A 17581-nucleotide genomic window follows, 5' to 3' on the forward strand; every position below is an offset into this window, starting at 1 on the left:
TGCTCGATTAACCCGAGCGCCCTCGAACGTCATCATCCCGCTGTCGGATTCTCGCGAGATTCGTATTCTATATAAGGAGCCGCGCGTCGCCACCATTTTCACTCGTGCTTTGGAGATGATAGCGATAGGACGTGGCTGCGTTCTCTGTTTCTGTGTTCAGTGTGCTGCAAATATCTGTGCTCAGTGTGCTTGCAAATATCTACGTTCTCTGCCTGAAAAACGCTCCATATCTGTGCTGCATTGTAGTTGTGCGCAGTATATAGTAGGAGGACAGTGCAGAATTTTGCTGACCACCAGTATATATATAGCAGTACGGTACAGTAGTCCACTGCTCTACCTCTGTGTCGTCAAGTATACTATCCATCCATACCTGTGCTGCATTTTAGTTGTGCGCAGTATATAGTAGGAGGACAGTGCAGAATTTTGCTGACCACCAGTATATATATAGCAGTACGCTACAGTAGGCCATTGCTATTGATATATATTACTGGCATATAATTCCACACATTAAAAAATGGAGAACAAAAATGTTGAGGGTAGAATAGGGAAAGATCAAGATCCACTTCCACCTCGTGCTGAAGCTGCTGCCACTAGTCATGGCCGAGACGATGAAATGCCATCAACGTCGTCTGCCAAGGCCAATGCCCAAAGTCATAGTTTAGAGCATGTAAAATTCAAAAAAACAAAATTCAGTAAAATGACCCAAAAATCAAAATTAAAAGCATCTGATGAGAAGCGTAAACTTGCCAATATGCCATTTACCACACGGAGTGGAAAGGAACGGCTGAGGCCCTGGCCTATGTTAATGGCTAGTGGTTCAGCTTCACATGAGGATGGGAGCACTCATCCTCCTGCTAGAAAAATGAAAAGACTTAAGCTGGCAAAAGCACAGCAAAGAACTGTGCGTTTTTCTAAATCACAAATCCCCAAGGAGAGTCCAGTTGTGTCGGTTGTGATGCCTGACCTTCCCAACACTGTTACCGGCTGCACTAAACACTCTTTCGGAGTACACACTGGAGGGGGGGCAACTTAGGTAAAATAAAGCAAGTTTGTGCAAGGGCCTCCAAATTGCCTCTTTTTCCTGCCAGTATAAGTACGGACAGTCTGACATGCCTACTTGGATGCTGTCACTCATATAATCCTCCACCATTCTTTCAATGGTGACAGAATCATATACAGTGACAGCAGACATGTCAGTAATCGTTGGCAGGTCCGTCAGTCCGGACCAGATGTCAGCTTTCGCTCCTGACTGACCTGCATCACCGCCAGCGGGTGGGCTAGGAAATCTTATCCTTTTCCTGGCAGCTCCAGTGGCGGTTGAAATTGAAGGACGAGCTGTTGACGGGTCACATTCCGCTTTAGTTAACAATTTACTCACCAGCAGGTCTTGTCACCTCGGCACACTTGTGTCTGCCGGAAAGAGAGATACAACGTAGGCTTTAAACCTAGGATCGAGCACAGTAGCCAAAATGTAGTGCTCTAATTTCAACAGATTGACCACCTTTGAATCCTGGCAAAGCGAATGAAGAGCTCCTTCCACAAATCCCACATACTTTGCGGAATCGCTCTGTCTTAGCTCCTCCTTCAATTTCTCTAGCTGCTTCTGCAAAAGCCTGATGAGGGGAATGACGTGACTCAAGCTGGCAGTGTCTGAACTGACTTCACGTGTGGCAAGTTCGAAGGGTTGGAGAACCTTGCACAAGACAGAAATCATTCTCCACTGCGCTTGAGTCAGGTGCATTCCCCTCCTTTGCCTATATCGTAGGTGGATGTATAGGCTTTAAAGGTTTTTTGCTGCTCCTCCATCCTCTGAAGCATATAGAGTGTTGAATTCCACCTCGTTACCACCTCTTGCTTTAGTTGATGGCATGGCAGGTTCAGGAGTGTTTGCTGGCACTCCAGTCTTCGGCAGGCGGTGGCTGAATGTCGAAAGTGGGCCGCAATTTTTCGGGCCACCGACAGCATCTCCTGTATGCCCCTGTCATTTTTCAAAAAAATCTGCACCACCAAATTTATTGTATGTGCAAAACATGGGATGTGCTGGAATTTGCCCAGATGTAATGCACGCACAATATTGGTGGTATTGTCCAATATCACAAATCTCCCGGAGAGTCCAATTGGGGTAAGCCATTCTGCAATGATGTTCCTCAGTTTCTGTAAGAGGTTGTCAGCTGTGTGCCTCTTATGGAAAGCGGTAATACATAGCGTAGCCTGCCTAGGAACGAGTTGGCATTTGCGAGATGCTGCAACTGGTGAAGCTGCTGTTGTTGCTGCGGGAGGCAATACATCTACCCAGTGGGCTGTTACAGTCATATAGTCCATAGTCTGCACTGTTCCACATGTCCGTGGTTAAGTGGACACTGGATACAATGCATTTTGTAGGACACTGGTGACTCTTTTTCTGACGTCTGTGTACATTCTCGTTATCGCCTACCTAGAGAAGTGGAACCTAGATGGGATTTGATACCGGGGACACAGTATACCTCAAACAATTCTCTAAGTCCCACTGAACTAATGGCGGATACCGGATGCACGTCTAACACCAACATAGCTGTCAAGTCCTCAGTTATCCACTTTGCAAAATGATGACTGCTGGACAGTCAGTTGCTTACAGGGAAGTAGCACAAGTGGTCTTCCGACTTCCCCTTTGGGATGACGATCGACTCCCGGCAGCAACAGCACGCATACCACTTAAGGATCCTCCAGAGGAATCCCGGTTAGGAGAGGACTCCTCAGTCTTGACAGTGACATGGCCTGCAGTACTACTGATGTTCCTGGCTGAGGAGGAAGTTGACGTTGAGAGAGTTGGTGTGGCTTGCAGGAGCTTGGGTACAAGAGGAAAAAGGGATTAAGGTGTCAGTGGACTGCTTACACTCTTACCCAAAGTTTCACAACTTGACACTGACTTCTGATGAATGCGCAGGTGTTCCTAGGTGGTTAACATCCTTACCCCTACATATTACGGATTGACAGAGGCAACAGATGGCTTGACACCTGTTGTACGCATTTGTGGAGAAATAATTCCACACCAAAGAGGTGGCTTTTTTGGTAGTTTGCCCAGGCATCACAATGGGCTTCTGCATCCCACGGACAACAGGTGTCTCCCCCGATGCCTGACTTAAACAAACCACATCACTATCAGAATCCTCGTCAACTTCCTCCTCAGCTCCAGCAACACCCATATCCTCATCCTGGTGTAATTCAACACTGACATCTTAAATTTCAATATCAGGAACTGGACTGTGGGTGCTCCTTCCAGCACTTGCAGGGGGCGTGCAAATGGTAGAAGGCGCAAGCTCTTCCCGTCCAGTGTTGGGAAGGTCAGGCATCGCAACTGCCGACACACTTGGACTCTCTTTTGGGGATTTGTGATACCATCTCAGAACTCACAGTTCTTTCCTGTGCTCTTTCCAGCTTAACTCTTAATTTTTCTAGTGGTAGGATTAGGGCTTCCATCCTCATGTGAAGCTGAACCACTAGCCATGAACATAGGCCAGGGCCTCAGCCATTCCTTGCCACTCCGTGTCGTAAATGGCATATTGGCAAGTTTACGCTTCTCCTCAGATCATTTAAATTTCTTTTTTTGACTCTTTTTTTACTGAAGTTTGGCTTTTTGGATTTTACATGCCCTCTACTATCACAATGGGAATTGGCCTTGGCAGACGACTATGGCATTTAATTGTCTATATCATGACTAGTGGCAGCAGCTTCAGCACTAGGAGGGAGTGGTTCTTGATATTTCCTTATTTTATCCTCCAAATGTATGTTCTCCATTATTGTTTGGGAGTTATATAAGACAATATGCGGCACATGAATGACTGATGGACAGGACACTACCACTGGTCTGATGCAGCACAACACCACTGTAAGAGACTTGTGGTTGTTGTTACTGTCGCAGTGGCAACGCAGGATTTGCATGGGGGGGGGTTTCCAGAACTGGGCGGAGCCAATCACGGGGGTGGGGACTGAGGTGACCCAGCATATGCTGGGACCGTAAAACTAGTGTGTGTGTATGTGTATATATATATATATATATATATATATATATATATATATATATATATACACATATATACATACACACATATCTACACACACATATATATATATATATATATATATATATATACACACACACAGGGCCGGTTCAAGGGCGCAGAGCGCCCCGGGCAGGAAAGGGGCGTGGCCTAATACAGGGGGCGTGGTGAGTCACGCCCCCTGTACATTGAAAGCGCCGCTTGAATGCTGAGCGGTGCGCGATGACGTCATCGCGCACCGCACAGCAAAAGGTCCTCTCCACGAAGAGAAACTAGACGCTATGCGTCTAGTTCCCTTCGTGGAGAGGACCTTTGCTGTGCGGTGCGCGATGACGTCATCGCGCACCGCTCAGCAGTTACTCTCCACGAAGGGAAACTAGACGCATAGCGTCTAGTTCCCTTCACAGGAGGCGCCGAGGACGGGGACGGCAGCGGGCAGCGGAGGCGGACGGGGGACACAGCGGGCAGCAGTGGCGGATCTTGCCACGGTGCGGCGCCCTCCGGATGGCGCCAGCGCCCTTCGGAAGGCGGCGCCCCGGGCAAAAGTCCTGCTTGCCCGTGGCAAGAACCGCCACTGTATACACACACACACACACACACATACAGACACATACATATACACAGCATATTAAACATGCATACATATATTATATATATATATATATGTGTGTACACACATACAGTATATATATATATATATATATACATACACACACACACACACATATATATATATATATATATATATATACACACACACACACACACACACACACACACACACACACACACGTGTGTGTATATATATATATATATCTCGTGTGTGTGTGTGTGTGTGTTTATATGTATGTATGTATATACATGTGTATATATGTATGCACATGGATATATTATTATTATTATTATCCTTTATTTATATGGCGCCACAAGGGTTCCGCAGCGCCCAATTACAGAGTACATGAATAATCAAACAGGAAAACAGCAACTTACAGTTGATGACAGTATAGGACAAGTACAGGGTAAATAAACATAGTTACATCAGCAGATGACACTGGAATAAGTATCAGGTGGCAGAAGACTGATGGATGTGGTACAGCTGAAGATTATTAAAGTAAGAAAGGATAAGCACATGAGGGAAATATATATAAATGTACTATAATTAAAATAAACTTTTATTGCTCTTACAAGTGCCACCAGGAAGACAGCAGGCTGCAGAGGACGCTAGACAGCCATTAATAATACTCATGCAGCTAAAAAAAAAAAAGGGGGGGGGGTTCTGGGTGCTCGGAACCCCCCCCCCCCCCCCCCCTGGGTGCGCCACTGTGTCACTGCATACGATTCTGTCATCATTGAAAGAATGGTGGAGGATTATATGAGTGACAGTATCCAAGGACAGTTCCACCTTGCACCTCTTTTTATTCTTATCATCATGTGCTGTTTGGGGACTATTTTTTTTTAAGTTCCATCCTGTCCTACACTACCGTATTTGTCCAGTGGTATTGCTATTAAATTCCAGTGATTTGGACGTATAATTCCAGTGATTTTGCCTTTTAATTCCAGTGATTAGGACGTATAATTCTAGTGATTTTGCCATTTAATTCCAGTGATTTGGACGTATAATTCCAGTGATTTGGACGTATAATTCCAGTGATTTGGACGTATAATTCCAGTGATTTGGACGTATAATTCCAGTGATTTGGACGTATAATTCCAGTGATTTGGACGTATAGTTCCAGTGATTTGGACGTATAGTTCCAGTGATTTGGACGTATAGTTCCAGTGATTTGGACGTATAATTCCAGTGATTTGGACGTATAGTTCCAGTGATTTGGACGTATAGTTCCAGTGATTTGGACGTATAATGCCAGTGATTTTGCCATTTAATTCCAGTGATTTGGACGTATAATTCCAGTGATTTGGACGTATAATTGCAGTTGGAATTGTTTGTGTCGCTTGGCTTAGTCATACAGCTACCTCATTGCACCTCTTCAACATCTTTGCATGAGGTCCTGTGTGACACTGCTGTATTAGTCCGGGGGTACTGCCTATTGCAAACATTTTTTTAATGTGACTGGAGCACACTGGAGATGCTGTCAGTGGACCGAACAATTGCGGCCCACTCTCGACATTCAGCCACTGCGTGACACTACTAGATGGGCCAGGTGGTTGTGTCGCTTAGCTTAAGGGCCCTACTCACTTGGCGATGTCCCGTCGAGGTGCCCGACGGCCGATACGGCCGACGAGCGACCCGGCGGCGGGGGGGGCAGTGATGGGGGGAGTGAAGTTTCTTCACTCCACCCGTCACGTGGCTGCATTGAAGTGCAGGCAAATATGGACGAGATCGTCCATATTGGCCTGCATGCACAGCCGACGGGAGACCAGCGATGAACGAGCGCGGGGACGCGCATCGTTCATCGCTTAAGTCTCCACACTGAAAGATATGAACGAGTTCTCGTTCATTTATGAACGAGATCGTTCATATCTTTCAGAAAATCGCCAAGTGTGTAGGGCCTATAAGTCATACAGCCACCTCGGTGCAACCTTTTGGCCTAAAAACAATATTGTGACATGTGAGGTGTTCAGAATAGACTGGATATTAGTGGAAATGAATGTTATACCTCTTCCACTAGCTTTTTTAAACACGGTTAAATGCGCTGAGGCGCGCATTTATCCGTGTTTTGTCCTAGTGGAAAAGGGTTCCCCAAGTGATCCGGGTATCCTACCCGGGTAGCTAGCCGGGTTGAACACATGTTCAACTCTGCTAGCTGTCTATGGTGAACGGAAGCCGTGTCGCAGTGTATAGGGAGGGCGGCGCTGGGAGACCATGTGATCTCCCAGCGCCGCCCCTGCAGCGTCACTAGCGCGTCACCAACCCGGCAATTGCCAGGTTGGTGAGCGCTGTCTGCAGGGGGCTGTAGCACGGGTCGCAGCCGTGTCAGGTGACACGGCTGCGACCCGTGCTACATAATGGAAAAGGGGTATTATTGAGGTTAATAATACCGTAGGAGCTAAATTACCCCAAAATTCTGTGATTTTAGCTGTTTTTATGTTTTTTTCCCAAAAATCATCCAGATCCAAAACCAAAACACGAAAGGGGAATTAGAACCAAAACCAAAACACAAAACACGAAAAGTGCCAGCCGCACATCTCTAGAACTTGTGAGAGTAGGGAAAAAGCAATGGCAATTCAGACAGGAGTTACAAACATATGTTAATGCAAATTATTTTGGTACAGGTGAGAATTGAGATGTTCGTGGTCAGGTCAAAACATAAATATGAGCAGTTGCAGATGAAGTTGTTCCTAACACAGAGGTTAGTAGTGTCCAGGTCACTCAGACTGGAGCTGTTTGATGGGTACAATTAGTGGAGTCACATATGCTTTATGAAAGCAGTTATAACCAATATATAAGCAGTTATCTCACCTTGTGCAGACTGACTGGCCCCAAACGCTTCTGTACATCATAAAAAACAAAGTCATTGTTAATCATTTATCTAAAATGAAAGTAGTGAGTTATTAAAATACTTGACCTCTGAACTCCTAGGGTGCAGATAACCCCGACCCCCCCCCCCCCCCCCCCATCCCACCAGAGGTGGACATGGATTATTATACTGACCATATTATCCCTTTACACTGGGACACTCACGGGCCAATATTTACAAAAAAATCGAGTTTGTCCGATTTGTGGGTTTTTTTTCTAAGTCCCAATCCGGGAATTCACGAAGCACAAATCTCGGCAGTGTTTGGACTATTCGTAATGGTTTTCAAGGCTAAGTTCAGAAATACGAATGAATAGACCATCGGTCAAACGCGGCTGTTATTTCATACAACACAGGCATTCACTATTCATTCGTATTTGGGTGTTAGTTTCTGAGTGCTCAAGTGCGGGTGTATATTTTTGCGAATCATTAAAAAAAGCAGCAAAAAAATAGACCTGCTTTTTCCAGTCGAGTTTGGATAACCATGCACGGATCAGTGAGATCTGTGCATGGTTATCTATGGGAAAGGGTCTGTTTAATATAAAAACTGAAGGGGGGGGGGGGGGGGATTGCGTGGGGTCCCCCCTCCTAAGCATAACCAGCCTCGGGCTCTTTGAGCCGGTCCTGGTAGAAAATATATGGGCAAAAAAAATGACAGGGGTTCCCCCATATTTGATCAACCAGCACCGGGCTCTGCGCCTGGTCCTGGTGCCAAAAATACGGGGGACAAAAAGCGTAGGGGTCCCCGTATTTTTTGAACCAGCACCGGGCTCCACTAGTCAGAGAGATAATGCCACAGCTGGGGGACACTTTTATATAGGTCCCTGCGGCCCTGGCATTAAATCACCAACTAGTCACCACTGGTCGGGGTACCCTGGAGGAGTGGGGACCCCTTAAATCAAGGGCTCCCCCCCCCCCTCCAGCCACCCATTTTTTTGGCCCCAGAACCAGGCGCAGAGCTCGGTGCTGGTTGTTAAAATATGGGTGAACCCCTGTCATTTTTTTCACCATAGTTTTTCAACCAGGACCGAGGCTGGTTATGCTTAGGAGGGGGGACCCCACGCAATTTTTTTCTTGATTTTTAACACTTTAATTTTTTTTTTTTTTAAAGGTACACAATGAAGCCCTGCACGGATCTCACAGATCCGGCTGGGATTCCTTGTGTTTTGTCAGGCAGTGTTTTACTCATCACTCCCATAAAACACTGCCTGATATTACGAATCACATCGACATCGGAAAAAACGATTGTGCAAAACTCGGCAGCTTAGTAACTGACCGTATCAGGATTCAAAAAGTTGCAGGAAAATCCACCCGATACCATTCGAGTTCAAACACCCTTAAAAACGGCTAAAACACGAATATTAGTAAATATACCCCATGAATTACACAGGCTCTGTGGCTGATTAAAACCAGGTGAAATGCAGGCTTGAAGTCAGCCAGCCACAGAACCTGTGTAATTCATAAAGGGATAGTATTTCTTTATAATAACTACCCCCCCCCCCCCTTCCCTCGCACTGACCAAGTGACGCTCTATAATTCAGCAGCCAGCGGCTCAGGGTCACTTACCTAGGAGAAGCAGGGTCCAGGCTACACCTGAGGAGTACATTGGTGCCTCACTCTCAGCACTGCCAGCACTACTACCCCGCTGTCAGCCGCAGATGGAGTTCTGAACCGAGAGAATGTCGGCTGACCAGTTCCCAACGCGGAGACACGTTTCATGCTATATTTAGAAGACATCATCGTTCTTAGAAAAAATGTTTATTGTTTTCTCTGACAAACGCATAGAGCAGTGTTTCACAATTCTAGTCCTCAGGCACGGCTGTCAGCGCGTGTTTTCCAGCTCTCCTCACAGATAAATTAGTACCGTCTCTTTTCATATACGTCAGTCAGTAATGAATAAACCTGTGCTCCAGATGGGTAAGCAGGAAGACACACCCTAGTCAAAGGTTCCCAGACACGGTCCTCAAGGCACCACAACGGTCCAGGTTTTAAATGTATCCGTGCTTGGCCACAGGTGACTTAATTAGCACCTAAGTCAATTTGATTTAACCATCTCTGCTGAGCCATGGGTATACTTAAATCCTGGACTGTTGGGGTGCCTTGAGGACGGCGTTTGGGAACCTCTGCCCTAGTCTATTAGCAGGTAATGGCCCACATACATCAGCAATCGACTGGGGCAATATTCAGTTTTGCAGATGATTGTGCAAATAAATGTGCAATGTATGAGGTGCACAGATCGCAGATTCAGAGTACAATCTATTGGGATTGTTAAATCAGGCTGTCCATCATGTTTGATTTCACAGATTAATTGGGGCTGTGGGTTGGTAGTGCATGGTAACAAACAGCAGATCTGCAGATCGTTTCTAGTAAACTGATGAGTCTTTCAAGATTGGAAGATCTGTATTTACTGCAAATCACTGAAAAATATCTAATGGATGCAGAGGCGGATTGGCCATAGTGCCTACAGGGAAGATTCCCGGTGGGCTGACGCACCCGTGGGGCCTGTTTTCTTTGAGGACATGTGGTCCTATTTATAGACATACTGAATAAGATGCAAAATAATTTGCATATATGAAAATCAGGGCCGGCTCCAGGCCTACTAGCACCCTGAGCGAGAAAATGTAAAAGCGCCCCCCCCCCCCCCCCCCCATGCGCGCGCCGAAGGCGCGCGCGCTCCCGGAAAAGTGGGTGTGGCCTCTGGAAAAGTGGGCGTGGACTCGTAACTTCATATCATCAAACTGTAAAAATATTTTCACACAATTAGCAGCCTTACACATAGCCACAGTAGTGTTCCTTACACACAATGTCTCCAGTATAGTGCCAGATACACATAATGTGCAGTGCCAGATAGACATGACATGCCTCCCAGCAGTGCCAGATAGACATGACATGCCTCCCAGCAGTGCCAGCTACACATGACATGCCCCGCAGCAGTGCCAGCTACACATGACATGCCCCGCAGCAGTGCCAGCTACACATGACATGCCCCCCAGCAGTGCCAGCTACACAGGATAGTGTTCACTTTTTAGGGCATGGTGCTGATCACAGGGAGGGCACATTTTTAAGTTAGGAGGGCAAAATGATGTACATACTGCTTGTTGTTCCCACACCTATATGTCAAAGCATGGACAGTGCGCGCCGAAGGCGCGCAGCAAAAATTAATGGGAGTTACTTCGTGGGGAAGGTACGTGGCCACATAATAGTGGCAATTTGCATTACACCACACAGTAGTGCAGCTAATACACACTGCACCAGGTAGAACCTCCTATACACTTTGCGCCAGGCACAGCACTGAGACACATTGCCTAGCCACAGACGCCTAGCGGGAACACTACATGACATGCCCCCCAGCAGTGCCAGCTACACGTGACATGCCCCCCAGCAGTGCCAGCTACATAAATGGCCACACAGTGCCAGATATGCACCCACAGTTCAGATACATAAATGCCCCCAAAGTGCCAGATACATAAGTGCCTCCACAGTGCAGATATGCCCCCCACAATGCCAGATACATGATGCCCCCGCAGTGCCAGATACATAAGTGCCCACACAGTGCCAGATATAAAAATGCCCACACAGTGCCAGATATGTCCCCACTGTGCCATATATAAAAATGCCCGCACAGTGCCAGATATGCCACCACAGGGCCAGATACATAAATCCCCCCAGTGCCAGATACATAAATGCCCACATATTGCCAGATGCATAAGTGCCCACACAGTGCCAGATGCATTATTGCCCCCCACAGTGTCAGATACATTAATGCCCCCAGTGCCAGATATGCCCCCACAGTGCCATATACATAATGCCCCCACAGTGCAGATATGCCCCCACAGTGCCAGAAACATAATGCCCCCACAGTGCAGCTATGCCCCCACAGTGCCAGATATATAATGCCCCCACAGTGCAGATATGCCCCCACAGTGCCAGATATATAATGCCCCCTCAGTGCAGATATGCCCCCACAGTGCCAGATACATAATGCCCCCACAGTGCAGATATGCCCCCACAGTGCCAGAAACATAATGCCCCCACAGTGCAGCGATGCCCCCACAGTGCCAGATATATAATGCCCCCACAGTGCAGATATGCCCCCACAGTGCCAGATACATAATGCCCCCACAGTGCAGATATGCCCCCACAGTGCAAGAAACATAATGCCCCCACAGTGCCAGATATATAATGCCCCCACAGTGCAGATATGCCCCCACAGTGCCAGATATATAATGCCCCCACAGTGCAGATATGCCCCCACAGTGCCAGATATATAATGCCCCCACAGTGCAAGAAACAATGCCCCCACAGTGCAGCTATGCCCCCACAGTGCCAGATATATAATGCCCCCACAGTGCAGATATGCCCCCACAGTGCCAGATATATAATGCCCCCACAGTGCAGATATGCCCCCACAGTGCAAGAATCAATGCCCCCACAGTGCAGCTATGCCCCCACAGTGCCAGATATATAATGCCCCCACAGTGCAGATATGCCCCCACAGTGCCAGATATATAATGCCCCCACAGTGCAGATATGCCCCCACAGTGCCAGATATATAATGCCCCCACAGTGCAGATATGCCCCCACAGTGCCAGATACATAAATGCCCCCACAGTGCAGATATGCCCCCACAGTGCCAGAAACATAATGCCCCCACAGTGCAGCTATGCCCCCACAGTGCCAGATATATAATGCCCCCACAGTGCCAGATACATAATGCCCCCACAGTGCAGATATGCCCCCACAGTGCAAGAAACATAATGCCCCCACAGTGCCAGATATATAATGCCCCCACAGTGCAGATATGCCCCCACAGTGCCAGATATATAATGCCCCCACAGTGCAGATATGCCCCCACAGTGCCAGATATATAATGCCCCCACAGTGCAGATATGCCCCCACAGTGCAAGAAACAATGCCCCCACAGTGCAGCTATGCCCCCACAGTGCCAGATATATAATGCCCCCACAGTGCAGATATGCCCCCACAGTGCCAGATATATAATGCCCCCACAGTGCAGATATGCCCCCACAGTGCCAGATATATAATGCCCCCACAGTGCAGATATGCCCCCACATGAATAAACATAATGCCCCCACAGTGCCAGATATATAATGCCCCCACAGTGCAGATTTTAACTTACATGGCATTGTCACTGCGGACTGCGGTGCTGGGAGCCGGGAGGGGGAGTACTGCTGTGGGCCCAGGCAGGCAGGCAGGCGGGCGGGCGGCTGGACGGATGAACGATTCCGTCTGCGCTGCGCGGCGCCGGCGTCTAACGTCAGACGCCGGCGCCGCACAGCGCGCTGCGCGCACACACACACACAGTTTGAAGGCTGGCTCCAGGCAGGAATATGGCGGCCGCAGCGTGCGGCGCCCTAAAAGAGTGGCGCCCCGCGCGGCCGCTCCAGTCGAACATGCCTGGAGCCGGCCCTGATGAAAATGACTTTGCCACTTAGCCTGTGATTGCAGATGATCTAGTGTATGCTCTGCCTGCCTGCTTGGCTGACATATAAGATTGAGTGAATAGTGATTGGGATAAGGTTGGTGTAATAAGGAAGAAAATATGTCTTTCTAAAGAATTATATAGTTTCCTAAATTCAGAAGGTGTGATATAATGTGCTCATAATATTTCCTTTTAACTTTAACTTCCCCCTTGATGCTAGACATGCCCACTATCTGGAAAGTCTTGGGGGGAGAGTGCTGCTGCCATGGCCCATGGCTAAACCTTACACCTCTGGTGCTGCCCATTTGGGGCCACTAGTGCAAATTTTTCCAGGGCCGCTCTTTGTTCCCAATCCGCCCCTGAATGGCTGGGTGCAGATTGGAGGACTGGGGAATCTTTATAGACACGGAGAGGTCACACAGTCGCTTGTGTAGTCTGGGTCAGGATCCACTTTAGGGTGTTAAGGGCCCTACACACTAAAAGATTATCTGTCCAATCTGGCTGATTGGAAAAAAAATCTGGCAATGTCTGGGAGCAAATGGCAATTGACTATTTGTTCTCAAACATTGGAAAACAGACAAAAATGGACTTTAAGACAAATTGGTTAGGTTTGTTTCATTAAACCAATTTATCTGAACTGTTTTTGTCCATTTTCTTGATTTTGGGAGCAAATTGTTGATTGTTATTTGCTCCCAGCCATTGCCAGATTTTCTTTCCAATCAGCCAGATTGGACAGATAATCTTTAAGTGTGTAGGGCCCTTAAGTTTTATGATCTTTTGTTGCACACTGTATGTTGTGTGTGGAACAGTGCTGAAAGTAGGGTGGTACGGAGTACCATTAAGTAATATGGTGGTGGTACACCGTTCCACCAGCCCACTGCTGGGGTCTAATTTATAAGGGGCATTTGTGTGTGTGGAACATAAAATGGTGTCAGTGGCATAACTGTGTGTGTCATAATGTGATGGGCATTACGCTCTGTGGCATAATGTGGCCATGCCCCTATTGTCATGTAGCCACTCCCCTAGTTTTGTGTGACCACGCCCCGTCATCACACGTAACCATGACCATTTTTACAATCAGTACCACTAAGAAAAAAAATTCTACTTGCACCACTGGTGTGGAATCTCCCTTTACACTATAATAATCAGTGTGGTGCTGTTCCGGGAGCGCAATAGGATGCAATATATGGTGTGTAACAATAAAAGAGAGTAATATTACAATTGTGAGCCTATTAATTACTGTACAGTATGTAAGCTTTGTGCATCATAATAGATTTGGTACGGTGAGGTCAATTCAATTACTTGGATCTGCAGCCGCATCTGCTCCTATCTAGTGCGGGGTGGGGGGCACTAAGCACATATAAACACAGAGCCGGCCTTAGGCATAGGCAAACTAGGCAAATGCCTAGGGCATTTGTTATGCTTAGGGGCACCAGCAGCTTCTGCTGATTAAAATGATATGCGGCATGCCTATATTCTGTGTGTGACTGCGGCTGTATCTGCATACGAAATGCTACGTTGCAGTGTATTTCTGGATATCACTGTAATGTGGCATTTCGTATGCAGATACAGCCGCAGTCGCACACAGTATATAGCCATGCTGCATATCATTTTAATCAGCAGAAGCTGCTTGTGCGTCCTAGCCACATAGTAATGCAAATAGGACGCATTTTCCTAAATAAAAGGCGCCCAACGTTAGCAGAGCTGCCAGCTGATTCATACAATCATCTCCTGCAGAACTAGCGGTGGTGCTAGGGGGCACCAGCCAAAATCTTGCCTAGGGCATCATATTGGTTAGGGCCGGCTCTGTATAAACAACATACATGTGTAGAGGTATGTAATATACACTATATGGACAAAAGTATTTGGCCACACCTGTTAAATATTGAATTCAGGTGTCTCAATCATAACCCATTGCCACAGGTGTATAACATCAAGCACCTAACCATGCAGTCTCCATTTGCAAAACATTTGTGATACAAAATGGTTGTTCTGAAGAGCTCAGTGACCACAGGCGTGGTACTGTGATAGGATGCCGCCATTGCAAAAGGATGCAGCATTTCATCCCTGCTGGATATTCCACGGTCAGCTGTAAGTGATATTATTAGAAAGTGGCAGCATTTAGGAACAGCAGGAACTCAGCCACGAAGCGGAAGACCACGTAAAATCACAGAGCAGGGTCAACCACTGCTAAGGTGCAGAGTGCGTAAAAGTCACCAACGTTCTGCTGATTCCATAGCTGAAGAGTTCCGAACTTCCATTGGCATTAATGTAAGCACAAAAACTGCTGCGGGAGCTTAATGTAATGGGTTTCCAGCTGTATGCAAGCCTCACATCACCAAGTCCATGCCAAGCGTTGGATGGAATGGTGTAAAGTACACCAACACTGGACTGTGGAGCAGCGGAAACGTGTTCATGTGGAGTAAAGAATCACATTTCTCTGTTTGTCAGTCAGATGGGCGAGTCTGGGTTTGGCAGATGCTGGGTGAACGTTACCTGCCTGATTGCATTGTGCCGACTGAGAAGTTTGGTGGAGGAAGGATAATGTTATGGTGCTGTTTTTTCAGGGTTTGGGCTAGGCCCCGTATCTCCAGTGATGGGCAATCTTACTGCTTCAGTATACCAAGACATTTTGGACAACACTATGCTTCCAACTTTTTGGCAACAGTTTGGGGAAGGCCCTTTTCTGTTCCAACATGACTGTGCCCCAGGGCACAAAGCAAGGATTATAAAGACATGGTTGGATGAGTTCAGGGTGGAAGAACTTGACTGGCCCGCACAGAGACCTGACTTCAACCCTATTGAACACCTTTGGGATAAACTGGAATGGAGATTACGAGCCAGGCCTTCTCGTCCAACACCAGTGCCTGACCTCATAAATGCTCTACAGAATGAATGGGCCCAAATTCCCACAGAAACACTCCAAAATCTTGTGGAAAGCCTTCCAAGGAGAGTGGAAGCTGTTGTAGCTGCAAAAGGGGGGACACACTCCATATCAAAGTGTGTGTATTTGAATACACTGTCTTTACAGTCCCTTGGTGTAATGTTCTGGTGTCCGAATACTTTTGTCCATATAGTGTATGCGCTGGCAGTGTATCTGGAATCAGCAGGTGCACTATATACCACAGCCGCCGTGCAGAACCAGGAGAGGGAAGGCTAACACTTGCTGATTGAGTCCCGAGTCCTGCATGGCGACTGATATACATCGCTGCTGCCGATCCCGGATACACTGCCAGTGCATATACTACATACATCTTCACTGGTATGTTTATATGTGCTCAGCACCCCCCCACTCCCTCCCCTCCTGCACTAGGTAAGTCAGCGCTGCAGCCACTTGTGAATAGGAGTGATGCACAGACAACGCGTCAGCAATTGAACACTGGCAGCTGCAGCCTATATCCTACATCACCTTCTCACATTTTAGTTTGCAGCCCCATAGAATTAAATACAAAAGTTGTGCCTGACAACACGCCAGAATTAGCAATTTTACATCACTCCTAACTAGAGATGAGCGGGTTCGGTTCCTCTGAATCCGAACCCGCCCGAACTTCAGGTTTTTTACACGGGTCCGAGCGACTCGGATCTTCCCGCCTTGCTCGGTTAACCCGAGCGCACCAGAACGTCATCATCACGCTGTCGGATTCTCGCGAGGCTCGGATTCTATCGCGAGGCTCGGATTCTATATAAGGAGCCGCGCGTCGCCGCCATTTTCACACGTGCATTGAGAGTCATAGGGAGAGGACGTGGCTGGCGGCCTCTCCGTTTAGAGAAGAGAGAGACACAGTATTTTGGGGAGCATTATTAGGAGGAGTACTACTATACTGTATACTACTATACTTACTACTTGCTGAAGTGATATTTATAGATTAGATAGTGTGACTGTAAGTGTATTATCTGACTTGTGGGGGAGACACTGACAGTGGGGAGCAGTTAGAGTCTGAGAGCAGGACTCAGGAGTACATATAACGTACAGTGCACACTTTTGCTGCCAGAGTCAGTGCCACACTGCCATTGTTGTGACCACACTGACCACCAGTATAATAATATATTTTGTGATTGTCTGCTTAGGCCTCGGAGTACTAGTTGCAAGTTGCAACGTGACCTGACCACCAGTTTAATAATCAATCACCACCAGTTTAATATAATTGTATATAATATATATATATATATATATATATATATATATATATATATATATATAATATTGTATACCACCTACCCGTGGTTTTTTTTTTTTCATTCTTCTTTATACTATTACATACTACTATAGTAGCTTACTGTAGCAGACTAGCAGTCTGCGGTGCTGTGCTAACCTGACAGTGTCCAGCAGGTCCGTCATCAGTCATTACATAATAAATATATATAGTACCTGTCCGGCTGCAGTACTAGTGATATTATATTGATTTCATCTCATTATCAATAATTTATCATCCAGTCTAGACTCTATATTAGCAGCAGACACAGTACGTTAGTCCACGGCTGTAGCTACCTCTGTGTCGGCACTCGGCAGTCCATCCATAATTGTATACCACCTACCCGTGGTTTTTTTTTTCTTTCTTCTTTATACATACTACATCTCATTATCATCCAGTCTATATTAGCAGCAGACACAGTACGTTAGTCCA

The 17581-nt window shown here is 46.9% G+C and overlaps 1 protein-coding gene across 2 annotated transcripts in view; it reads right to left on the reverse strand.

The window, feature by feature from the left end:
• Window positions 1–17581, reverse strand: part of LOC134945710 (serine protease 33-like) — a 167269-nt gene that overhangs the window by 48007 nt on the left and 101681 nt on the right. The window contains exons 1-2 of one of the 2 annotated variants that reach the window (XM_063935160.1): window positions 9080–9369; window positions 7459–7488 (exon numbers count right to left, since the gene is read on the reverse strand). In XM_063935160.1, the coding sequence (XP_063791230.1) occupies window positions 7459–7488; window positions 9080–9119 (70 nt within the window). In that variant the 5' untranslated portion in view covers window positions 9120–9369. Of the gene's footprint in view, window positions 1–7458; window positions 7489–9079; window positions 9370–17581 lie in introns of those variants that run through there. The other variant, XM_063935161.1, reaches the window with a different exon arrangement.

This window comes from Pseudophryne corroboree, chromosome 7 (assembly GCF_028390025.1).
Source record: "Pseudophryne corroboree isolate aPseCor3 chromosome 7, aPseCor3.hap2, whole genome shotgun sequence".
Classification (NCBI taxonomy): domain Eukaryota; kingdom Metazoa; phylum Chordata; class Amphibia; order Anura; family Myobatrachidae; genus Pseudophryne; species Pseudophryne corroboree.